The sequence below is a fragment of the Platalea leucorodia genome, assembly GCF_965183815.1.
Source record: "Platalea leucorodia genome assembly, chromosome: 5".
Taxonomy (NCBI): domain Eukaryota; kingdom Metazoa; phylum Chordata; class Aves; order Pelecaniformes; family Threskiornithidae; genus Platalea; species Platalea leucorodia.
Window position 1 is genome coordinate 28,264,322 of NC_138827.1, and position 13,109 is coordinate 28,277,430.

Sequence of the window (13,109 nt, forward strand, 5' to 3'; positions counted from 1 at the left end):
ACAACTTCCAGTTAAGAAAAATTTCTAAATTATTTGAATAAGTGTTACACCTCAGAAATAGAGTTGCTCATTGAGGCTATAAAGTGAGTAGGTAGTGTCTCTGAAGGTGTTTTTCTCTCAACTGTAGACCAAGTAGACAGAAGATAGCCAACTAGCTTAGGAAAAAAACAGTTTATTTTTTTAATTTAGGACATTTGCCTAAGTTTGCCAGTAATAATTCACATAAGTAATTAGGACTATCTGTAGTCCTCAAGAATTTACATCAGTAAAATGGAATTAACATTTTTGTTTTGGATGTTGTTTGGTGACTCACTATGATAGATATAAATCTGGGGGAATGAGGCTATAAGTGCTTAGTTGGGAAGTAAAGAATCCATATGCCTTTCTGGAAGTCGTACTGGTCAATCTGTCCTCATATCTAGTATCTTATTTTCCTAAATGACAAGGTTTTTACTAAAATATTATGGTGAATCAGCTAAGTTTGTTGTCTGTTTACAGATTCTTTCTCCTGAAAATTTTCCTCCCTCCTCCACTTTAAAATATATCATAGCAAAATAATACATTAACTTCGCGTTTACTTATTCAGCCACTTAATCTTTCTTAGTAGTTACCAGTTTCTCCTTGCCTCATCACTCAAATTGGAAATAGTGTGGATTATTTATGTTAAAGTATTAATTTAAACCCTAGATATATGAAGTTCTTACTCCACCTTTCCAAGGATGAGAGGCAAAATTCATGTACTTCAATCTCTTTTTCTAGATATTGAAGTAAAAGAATTGGAAACATAAAAAAATGTATTTGCTGGTTTTTACTTAGTGTTTAATGTGACTTAATCTCCTTTGTTTGAACTCTTATCAGCAAAATGTCAGAAAAATCACACGTTATTTTCCAGACCTAGGTTAATTTGAATGGTTACATAATGAATTCAACAAGTTTTCTAATGAAGATATTGGCACAATATTTACTGAGTACTACAGTACAGTACAACCCATTTTTAACAGTAGTTTAAACTGGGTTTATTTTGGTTTCATCGCTGTTCCATACACTCTCAAGTGAAAGTTGGATGTGTTAGTGGCTTTTCTGTACATAGAATGTGTTTAACTGCAGGAAAGTGGTACATGAAAAATTAGCAGAAAATTTTCTACTGTTTTTTTTTGTGTTGTAACTTGCTGATGAATTCTGCTTTGTATGTGGCTGACATACAATGGACATTCAGGTTCTCTTGTGGTCCTTTAAGGAGGTTTGAAATTGCATATTGTTTTTAATTTGAAAATGAAACAGTGCTAATTAGAAAGAAGAGAATACTACTTTCATGAGGTATACAAGTTTTGGTGCTTTTATTTGTTTTGGTTTTACTTGTCATGATAGAATAAGCAAGTAATGTATTTCAGACGTTGAATTAAAACCAATTATGTTAGAATGTTATGCATTTTTATTCTGGATTAAACAAGAAAAGAGGTTTCAAAGCTTTAGCCTACTAAAGGGTAAAACTTAATAAATCAGACCAGAATCTTTTCAGAGGTATTAAAAGCAAAAATAGTAATTTAAATGAAGAGCTGTGAAATAAAAAATTCATTAGAGGATGTATTGTAGTAAAACACACATTTGAGTTCTTGTGTATTTCATAAAAGCGCTGAATCACAACTGACTTTTGGCTGGCAAGCTTGGGCAGGAGAGGAGTTCTTTTGCATTCAGTGTAGATGTTAAATATTTAGGTCAGAAGAGTATTTTTTTCCTTTAGATTACAACAGAGTGAATTGAGTGTATGTGCAAATGTAAATAGTTATTTTAGCAGAGTGAGTCTTCCTTGGAGAGTTTCAATAGTATGAAATTCTTGAGAAGCAGATGCCGTTATTTAAAAATAGCCTGATTCTGATATCTTAATTCACTAATTGAAAGCATTCCAGAATTTAAGCTTCAGTCAGCTGCTGGAAGGAGAGGCCAGTTATCATTTAATGCCTTTAGATTTGCATTATTGTTTCTAAAGTCAAGCCTACACTAAATTAAAATTTGCTGATTTAAATAACCTTCGTTCTTTATGTTTTAATATAGTTTATTATATTGTGTATTGGAGATACAAAAAGGCAAAAAGTCGTGAGTGGAGCAGACTTACACCATTCCCTTCAAGTGAATCTTGCATAAAGTGATGTGAGAGTTTTGGTTTGGGTGCTAATGTTAGTCATGGTTCATACAGTACATTACTTGCTATATATTAATATATCGTACTTGTGGGTTGCTGGCTAAAAATTACTGCACGTATCACTTTTTAAAGTTAAGAAATTCAGTTTCTCGTTGACTGCAAATAGCCTTTTCCTGATAAAATGCAAAACACCTTTTCTCTGCTATAGGAAAATTCTAAATATGCATCACTTATTTTTGTTTTCTATTTTCTCTCCTAACTTCTTCAGTTTCTGTCCTGTGTCTTTACTGTTACTATGGACCAAGTCTATTGCAACAGGTTGTGGCAGAGATGCTGATTCAGAAATTCTTTCTCTCTAGTTTTACATCTCTATATTTTTAATAGTTCCTGTTAGTCCATAGTTAACTGAAATTACCCTTTCATCTGACCCATCTTTTTGTTCATAACCATTAATAACATCATTATCCTTCTAAATTCACCACTTTATCATCTTTGACACTTCTCTATGCTTAGAAACTTGGTAGATTCTGTCCCTGCTTCCCATGTATTACTGCCAGGTTCCTGATGCTCTTTGCAATCTGTCAGTGGAATTTTGTCTGGCGGAGATGTAAAAGGCTTTCCTCTATAATCTTGAAGACTATTGCTTTAGCTGGTTTTGCCTCCTTTCTTTCCATCTTTCTTCACCAAAATGCTTTTGCTTACTTTGCGTTTCTTTCTGTCATTGCCCCATCCATATCATTTCTGTCCCCTGAAAAGTTTGCTTACTTGTCTTGGCTTCTTCTGTTACAATGTCAAAGTCAAGATTCTCGCTTTACTATCAGTGCCCCATGCAACCTTGCTCTGTCTGCATCTGATCTCATTTCCCCACGTCCCCCAACTCACATTCCACATTCCTCACAGTCCTCTGACTTTATTGCTCCTTTTGTCTGCCTTTCATGCACTCATTTTTGCACTGTCTTTCATGCTGCCTATGTGCCTGGAACAGTCTTTAGCATCTCAGCCAATTTACAGCTTTGCATAAATTATATTTAATAATAAGACTAACAAAAGTTCATTATCTACATTATTTCAATTAACTTTGTACCTGCATAAGCGGAAAACAGCCTGAGGGAAAGTACTGTTAAACTTTGTTGTGATTTGTTGTGATTCAAAGATACAGATTCAGGCACGACAGTTCTTTGATGATTCAGCGTAAATTTAATTTTTTAACAATTTGGTAGGTGTTAGATTTTTTTTTTTTTTTTTTACAGTAGATTTCAGATTTTTCTAATTCAGAGATAAAAAACCCAGCTACTTATTGCTGCTAAGTGAAACCACCAGAAGGTCATCATCTTCACATTACCTGGTACAGGCTCTTGCCCTGTGGTATATTTTACTTCATTTTGTCCTTACTAATATGGATGTGGAAGGGCTTTGAATGTTGGATTAACTTCATATCTACAAACAAAGTGTATCTTTTGTGTTTAACCTTCCTTTTAAAGCAACATAACTCATCTGCTTAAAAAAGCAGTGAAAGATAAGAACATAAGACTCCACCTATATCTGGGAAGTTTTCTCAGTGTGTTGGCTACTTTGACGTACGGGTTTTCTTAAAATATTAAAAGTTGTTTAATATTTTAACTCCCTTCTAACACCATTGAAAATGAGCTGAAGGTCAAACTTCACGTGCTTGACCAGCATCAGTGTATAGCTGCAAGGCAGGCTATTCTGCAGGAATTATACATAATTTTCCAAGTAAAATTGCATCTGAAATATATGTTTGTTTTGTTTTTTTTTTTTGTTGTTCTTTAAATGGTTGTATTGATACTGTTCACAGCTGAGTTGTGGAACCAAATAGATGTGCCTTTAATTTGTTTTTAAATGATCTCGTATATTCTGGAGATTATAATCTGAAGGCTGGCTGCCATAGTAATGTGCCAGTCACCATGGCATCTGAACATTATGAAAAGAAATTCTGGGCTGCACAAAGACAATGCCACCAATTAGTATTTCAAACTGATCAAAGGTGGGGGAGCAAAAAGTTTGCCAATAAATGTAGCTGAGTGGATGGCACTAGAAATTAGAGTTTGCTTTACACAAACTTATAAAGATTTCAGTCCTCCTATCGATATCGTGTGAATTTGCAAATAAAAGCCTTAAAACAGACTTCATCCATTTACTATGCTAACCTTTTTCAATTGCATGAAGAGTATAGCTGTAGGTTTTTATTTCACTGGCCTAGTGAAGAAGTAGTTTATAGTTCTGCTTTATATGAATCTTTAGAACTTTTTCCTCCTTACAGAATTTTTAACTTTAAACTGAAATTAAGTCAATTAATGAAGAAAAGGGGTTTTCTGTACTTGATTAGTAAATATTCCTAGTCTCTCTCAAACTTTTGCAGTCTGCTTTCTTAATACTATTCTAATTACCAAACAAGTATAAAATTAAATAGTTATTTAAAAGCAAGCTTGTTTTATCTTAAATAATTGATTGTGGCTTGTTGTTTGCAAGAAGACTACTTTGGCATGAATTCCAAATCCAGTTATGATCTTAACTCAAGCAGTTTGTTTAATCAAACATTACTCTAATAAGTCTTACATGGTCCCCTACCCGACCGGGCCTGTCTATAACAACTAGTTTATTCTGCGACGAGTTGCTCAACAGATGTCATTCTGGTAGAATAACGCAGCAGAATACTTGTGCGTTGGCTAAAATTACTTCAACTTTGATCACTTTTGTCCGGCACATCAGTCTGGCATTGTGCTTTATACCAACATAACACTTTACCCCGAGCATGCCTTTCAAGCTTAGAATAGCAGAGGAATGTTATTGAATTCAGTGCAGTTACAGATGAGTTAATAAAAGAAGGGAAATACTGTTTTTTTCATAATGCCTTTCTGTTGTACTTTGGAATTAAAAGGGAATTTGAGGAATGTGACTTCTGAGTTATTTATTTTTACTTCTGAAGGCTTTTTGAAAACAATATTCTGTAGTTGCATTGATCCCACGTTTCTCTAAATAAGTTTCACTTGTTATTTGAAAATAGCTCATTTTAGAGTTTTCTATTCTGAAAATAATATTAGAAGACTTTTTTGATGTGTAATTGGAGACTAGTTATCTCACAGGGACAGTTTTTCCTCTGTATTTAATGCAAGAAAACTAAAATAGCAAGAACCGTATGCTTGTGATCACAGATCAGTATTGTTACATTTTGATGGGCTGTTGTGGGGTCAGTACGGAGTAATGACATCTCTTTACCTTGATACTGCTGTGAAACGAATACTGCACAGCAGGCTACCTTCTTGTTAAGAAGCAGTGAAGAAAGGCTGTTTGTTTTGAACAGTAGGGATGAGATCATATACCAAGTTCTATAGAGTTCAGTCTTCCATAATTCCATTTTTCACAGGTGCATGTGTGTATACAGATGCATATACATGTATATATAAGAATATACCATATACATGTGTATTTGAAATGTATTCAAATAAGTTTTTAATCATTAACGTACATTTGTATTTTTTAAACATGATGAGGAAGCACTAATATGAAGGGCACTTTATTTACTAATCAATGCTTCAGTATTCTGTGTTTAAAACAAAACAATGTTCTTGTTTTAGTTTTTTTAATTAAAATATAGTGTTTTTTTTTTTTTTTTAATTGAAGCATAGTTACCAGATCAGTCTCCCTGCAAAAACTCCTGAACAAAACCAGTATTAACATAAAGGTTATTGGGTGTCCATGTAATTTACCAGTTTTACCAAAAAAAAAGAGATATCGTAATGATTCTGAAACATACAATGAATGTAAAGCTTAGCTGAAAATCCAACCCAAATATATGTTATGATACTGAAATGTCCAGACAAGGAACCCACATGGTCTGACTTTCATCCTTTAGTAAGATGTAGACTCAAGAGTTGGAAGTAATGTATCTTGCTGTAAGATAATAATTTGAAGCCATTATTTTCCACTTATCTATTCAGAATAGTTACATTTATAAAGCTTTAAACTGATAGTATTGAAATTATTATCTGCATAGCCTATATAGTAAATCTACCCAGAAATGGGAGAGTTCTTCACAGTTTTTACTAAGGGGCACTTTATTAGTATGAAAAACTACTACCACTACTACTAGTACTACTACTACTAAAAGTAGTGAGAATAAGCAACAATAATTGAATGGAGGATCTGAGAACTGGAAATACAGTAAGAGCACTGTACTTTGTGTTTGTATGCCCTGAATTTTCTCAGTTGTATTTATTTTTTGGCAAACTCATGCAGCAGTGCCATGAAGAGTCTTTTGAAGAATGTTGCCTAAATCAACATTTGTGAGCAAGCGTATGTGTGGAAATCCCTGCCTCCTCCCTCATCCCCCTTAGGATATTTACAATGATTAGAACAGTTTTTTTACCACTTAATGTCTGCACATGTATTCTTCATCCATGTATTAATGTGCTTGAACTATGTGCAAAATTGAAAAGAAAGGATCTATGCAGCATTTCTCTCTAAAGATGATCCTGAGAAAAAGAGTTTTGGTGCTATTTCATTATGCAAACACATTTTTAGATTAATATCTCCTTCCAGATGTTGCATATACATTCTGTACTAAAAATAGATGCCAAATTTTGAGGGAACATATGCACAGCCCGTATGTTTATATTACCATATTACCTTACCATGTATTCAAAACTCAACTGTGCTTCCATGATGAAGCTATGGCAAGTACTGATTAACAGTTAGGGTCAAATTATATAAAATGCCTGTATAATAGATCACTTTGTTTTATTGTATTACGTCCCTAAGAATGGTAGTTTAGAATCACCTTTCATTCATTTCTTGAATAAGAAACTTTTTAAATATATGGATTATGTTAGTATTTCTTATTTTGACAAATTTCAGCTTTCTTCCTGATTTTTTTTAATCATTTTTCTGTTCAGACAGAGAAAGCTGTTAAGTTAGGGTAAGTGTGCGAGACTGCAAGCCAGGTCAAACATGCCAGCTTTTTTATCTGTATTAATGTTTTTGAAGAAACAGTTTTGCGACTCTTCTATTTTGCAGCGTTCTTCCTGTATTTGAAATTTTCAGCTCTTTCTTCTTTTCCCCTTCCCTTCCTCCTGACAATGATCGTGTGAGATTATTAATGGTAGTGACTTATATTTTGACGTCATAAGAAAAGAGTTGATGTAAAAATTAGTTTATTTGCATTTTGTTAATAAATGTTTGAAATGGGCTGTCTTCATTGGAAATGTGCTTATTAATTTATATTTTCATGTTTAATACTATCACTTTCGGGTTTTTTATCCCATTTAAGAAACTTATGCAAAAATAGTTGATTTTCTTATTGTATTATCACGAACCTAAAATTTTCAGGTGAAAATGGAGTATGTTAACTAGCAAAAACTGTAACAGAATTTTTGTTATTGCCTTCTGCTTCCCTACAGTTTGATCATTACTTTGTAATACTTTTTACGGAGAAATTTGTATTATGAATTGTTTTACGCATTTATGATACTTCAGGAATAATGTATCATTATGAACGATACTTTATAGATTTTTTTTTTTTTTTCTTTAACATAGTTTGTTCAGTTGCTTTTGGCAGCACTGAAATTCAGCAGTACTGTACATAAACCTGTGGAACAGATCTGAATCTTTGAGTGTTGGAGGAACAGTTTTGTTAGTAAAGGTTCTGATTTTTTTTGTTTTGGTTTGTTTCTTTTTTTACTAGGTAAAGCGGAATGTGTATGACCTAACTAGTATCCCTGTCCGTCACCAGTTATGGGAAGGCTGGCCTCCTTCTGCCACAGACGACTCGGTGAGTTGCTTTGGTTCTCATTTCATTTCTTCCTAAAAATAGCTGATTTTACTTGGATTTTTGATCAGAATCACCCAATAGCTTTTAGTGTCCTGTATGCAGTAACTTATCATTACGCATACTTCGGAGCTTTATCTTGAAAGATACAAATACTAAGTTGTTGGCTTACTAAAGCACGTTTCCATGGAAATTATTCATGTGTATCAAATACAGTGCATGTTTTAGACTAGAAGGAGATGTGTTCCTAGATTGAAGCAAAGCTGCGCAACATTGTGGAAGTTGAGGAGGTCTATTGCAGTGATGGAACTTCAGCGAAAAAATCCTATTTTTTACATGTATTCTGAGTGCATATCTAGATATTTTCCTCAGTTGTGTCCATCAGATCACTGGTGTTCTTAAGCCTGCGTCTGGCTTTAAGCAGGAGGTGTTCCTGTTGAAATCGGTGGAGAACTTCACTTGCTTTTAAAGTATCTACTTTGGTTCTTGCTGGACCAGTAAGAATTTATGGATATTTGCAAGATTACATTTTGAAATGATAAATAATATGTATACAGTACAATATGTATTCAATTTTCAAACGTATTTTGCAGGTTTTGGAATTACCATTATTTAGAAATGGAAAGAAATCTTAGTTGAGATCAATATGTACCCTCAGTGACGCAGTCAGCTAACTGTGAATTGCCTACAAATTCATGTAATTATGGGACTTAACTGCAGAATTCCATTAAATATTAGACTTGCTTCCTTGCATGGTTGTCCCTGCAGTGTGTTTTACAGCATGTCTTTCAGTTTTGCTCAGACAGTTTTTTTTTTCTGGTAGTATGTTCCCAATGCCAGCTGGGGAGGTCCACCTTTATTTATTAAAAAAAAAAAGAGCCTAAAAGGCCGAAATAATTATGTAGTTATGTTGTATGTAGACTTTATGATCTGAGAAAAATGTAGAAAAAATAAATATTTCTATTTTTATAAAATAATTCATTTAAACTAGGAGTTGAACCTGAGTATTCTACAAAGTAAAAATGGAATTGGGATTTGCTTTCTTTATGCATTAACATTATCTTCAATGCATTACTTTCCTGTTCATTTCTACTCTTTTTCTAAAGGGAGAATTGGTGTTTATATGATACGACTGCTGCTTTTTTGCTCTGGGTAAAGGATTTATGCCAATCAAAAAAAAAAAAAAAAAAAAAAAAGCAAAGACTCTCCGAATTTCTAATATACTTGTAAAATATGTCTGTGGTAGTGTTTGCAGAAACAGTAGTTAAGTTTGAGAGAGGTGGGTAAAGCTATGTCCATGTATTCAAGAGCATATCTGAGACGATAGATGTAAGATCTGAAATAAGAGCATGGTGTCATGTGGTAATTACAGTCTTTGAAATGTGGATCCATTTTAACATTTTATTAGTTTACATTAGCCCAAAAAAGAATTGGAAACTCAACACTTCTAATCCGTTTTCCCACAGCTGTTAGGTTTTCCCGTATTTCCCTGCCCCCCCTTTCTTTTGAATAGGATACCTCACATATGTAAAACTCATAAATCTGTTTTAAGTCTGTTTTTACAAGTGACATTGTTGCAGGTGAATTTTTCCCCTTTTCATCTTTAATGAAATTGGTGAATGTTGAGTCATCTGCTCCAAAGCAGGATAGTCCTCAAAGCTTACTGCTTGAGTCTGGTGCAGCTGAGACTTGTCAGCTGTGTAAACAGATTTGAATGTGTTACCAACAAAAATATAATTAATTTCTGTCTAAAATTAGAGGCCATAGCTTACTATTTACAAAGATTTAATGTTAGCAATGACTGTCTATGGTTCTGTGATCTGAACATTTTTCCTTTGCAAACTTGAAATATTCAGTAATAATTACTTTAGTAATTAGTCATGATGTCTTTAGTTCAGAGGCAAATTTTTAAAATCACTTTTTCCATCATGAGTTTTTCACTTGCTGTATTGTATAGTATTCCGTTGCAATTAAAGAGTTAAAGAAAGACTTGATTAAAATACTTTTTCATTTACATGTTATGCAGCATAAGAAATACTTTGTAATACCACAGGAGGTTTTTCAGTGCAGTTCTCGTTAACCTTTGGCTTAGCAAACAGGACAACTAAATAGACTTCGCATAATTGGATTCCTGTATCATCTTGAGTCTCTTATGAACCTGACAGACTACAGTCTTCTGACATTATCAGGAAATTTAGTGGAGTCAATAGTCATTTAAAACATTGTTGCTTCATCTCCCTTCAGAGTTAAGATATGTTCTCTGCTTGTACTATCTAATGAAATATGGGATACTGTATGAATTGTCAATAACTCTTTCAGATCCTTTTGCACACTTTCACCAGGGAAATGGGTATCAAAACCTCCACACGCAGGAGAATGTTTTCATGCTGTGACAGTTTGATTGTGGGAAACAAGGCAGACGTAGTCTGTGGAAATCTCATGTTCACCATTTGGCAAGGACATATTTTTAGCTTTTATCGTGCCAGAATAATTTTAATGCCGTGAATTATATCTGTTCTGCTCATTAAAGTTCAAAGAAAGTAAACGTATGAGTTTTAAATTTTTCTTTTTTTTTTTTAACAAGTTTACTTAAGTAAAACTTTAATTATATTGAAGACTTACTTTATCTGGTTTGGGGTATATATCATCAACTGATATAATGAAGTCTTGGAAAATTATCCTAGAAAATTGAAAAATAAGTACAATTTGATTTAAATAGAATCACAATCTGTTCTTTATCTTTATTTCTATTTTGATATTGTAACAACCTTAATGTTACTGAGCTTGTAAAATGAAAATGAAGCCAGAATAATTTACTAAAATTTCTGAAATGTATTCCATTTCTCTTTGCTATATTGGCTGAACTTCTAAACTTCTGCTGATAATTACTGCTATTGCCAAGTGGAATAAGAAACCTTCAAATATGTATGAGTAAAAAAAAAAAAACCAACAACAACAACAAAAATCTGAGATGAGTTGTAGGTGACATTTTGGATATTAGCTTTACACATATATATTTGAGGTAAAACTGTTTTTCCCCTTGAGGTCACTGGTTTTTGATTTATTTCGGCAGGATGAGTTTTTGTCCCTGATGTTTCTGTTCATTTTGGTAGCATAGAACAGCAACACCCAATATGGTAAGGAGGAGAGAGGTTGCTTTTGTGCTGCTTTTGTTCTCAGTATTTAAGCTAAAACTTTTTTCTTGATTAGTTCATTGTTTTAAGTCATTTCAGCGTAGTGATGACAAATGTACTTCATAAGTAATGACAGTGAGCTTGTCAAAATGGAATATTTTTCTGCACGAAAATGATGTAAAACTTTTAGAATGAGATTTGGAGGGGTAAATGGGAGAGAGACAAAGACAGAAGATGAAGCGCTCAGTGTTGTAACTGTGCCCTCGCACACAGATCCTGTACAGAGGAACTTGGCATCCGTCCTTCCACCTATTGCCAGTAACGCTTTGTTTCCCTAAACAGTATGGTTGGTCAAGACCTGATATCGTCATTTCAAGACGAGTAACTGTACTTCTTTACTGTATAGATAAGCCAGTGGATAATAATTTAGGCAGAAGTAGGTCTACAACTACAAGTTATTCGGCTGCACTACTGAAGAGTCACATTTCAGCTGTGACACGTGTGTAGCCACTAACGTATTGAGGCTCTGCTCTGCAGCATCCCCTGTGAATGCGACCACCTTCAGTTCTGTGATGGCTGTAACAGATGTAGTTGACGTTCCTTAGCTGAATTTAATAAAGACTTCTAGGTTATAATCAAAATTCTCTAACGCTTATGTATGATCTAATTAGCACTGCTGTTGTATTTAGCTATTTCATTGCTGAGAACTAAGCACAGTCTGCACAGATAGAAATTAAGAATGCTGATAAATAGTATTCTGGTACAAAGTCAAACCATTTATGACGCTTTTTGGCTGATCTGCAGATTTTTGAAGAGGTCAAGTGTTAAGCATCTGAGTAATTAGTATTTGGGTGTATATATTTCTTTCCCTTTCCAGGTCTTAAAAAGGTTTTCTGAACAGAAAGTTCATTACTGCATGCTGTCATTGTGATATGAAAACAAACTGCGAGGTTTACATACACTAGCTGTTTAATTGTAATGGATGCCATTTCTGTATATACTGGATCATTTGAAATTTTCCCCCTGGAATTGATATGACTAAAGAATGAATAGTCCTGACAGAGAAAGTGTCTATTAATCAGAAGTGTAAAATTGACTATATGTAAATTAAAATACGTACATCATTAGAAAATGCTCAACTATTATTTTTTTTTTCCTGTGTAAGAATATCATAATTATACTTTGGATGGTCTCTAATGTTAATTACTTTGTATGTTACTTTCCTTCTGTGGTTCTCATCAGTTGCTTGCAGTAGAGTAGTAGAGTGGATCTGGCAGGATCCTTTTAATTTAGATACTTAGAATACTTGCAGTCTGTGTTGTTATGTGGGTTCAGGAATATGGTAAAGTTTCAATTTAACATTTATACTATAATGCCAATTTAGTAGCGAAAATCGTTAGACACTACCCAGTCTTGGAAGTTCATGGTAATCTATGAAGCAGCACATTCATCATCATTAAGAAACAGAAAAGTAACTGAGTAATTTAATAAACTGTTCCTAAATGTCTTTATTTTAGATAACCTTCTGACTTTGATGGCTTGCTTGGATGTTTTTATGTGGATGAAAGTATAATGAATTATCATGTTCTTTCCCCAGAATAAACAAGGAGGTTACAGTTGTTCCATCACTTTTTTTTTTTACCCAACCCCCTTGTCTATTTTCTATTTATAAAAATTAAGATAAAGTGATGGGAATTAATTTTGTTTATGTAAAAATTACCATGTCAGGGATAATCAGTTTTGTGTTTTGTTTGTACTGTTTCATCACAAGAGAATTTTTTTAGGATTGTCCAGTTTTTAAGCATAAAATAACTCAATTGAAGTGATCTACACCTATCACGTTGCTTTTGGGAAGGGTTTGTTTCCTCAGTGCATGGTAATGAGTCCTACGGAAGTGCAAGAAGTGCACACTGAAGAACAAAACCCATTGTATCATTACATTAAAAATACAAGTCAGTCTAGTAGCTATGATTTAAAAATAACCAAAGCAAACAAAACAAAAAACAAACAAACCCAACCTTTCAATTTTCAGCATTCTTAACCATGTTGG

The 13,109-nt window shown here is 33.5% G+C and overlaps 1 protein-coding gene across 4 annotated transcripts in view; it reads left to right on the forward strand.

The window, feature by feature from the left end:
• FAF1 (Fas associated factor 1) overlaps positions 1-13,109 on the forward strand; it is a 179,971-nt gene that overhangs the window by 84,648 nt on the left and 82,214 nt on the right. For all 4 annotated transcript variants that reach the window (XM_082312728.1, XM_082312725.1, XM_082312727.1 and 1 more), the window contains one exon: positions 7,842-7,928. In XM_082312728.1, the coding sequence (XP_082168854.1) occupies positions 7,842-7,928 (87 nt within the window). The remainder of the gene's footprint in view (positions 1-7,841; positions 7,929-13,109) is intronic.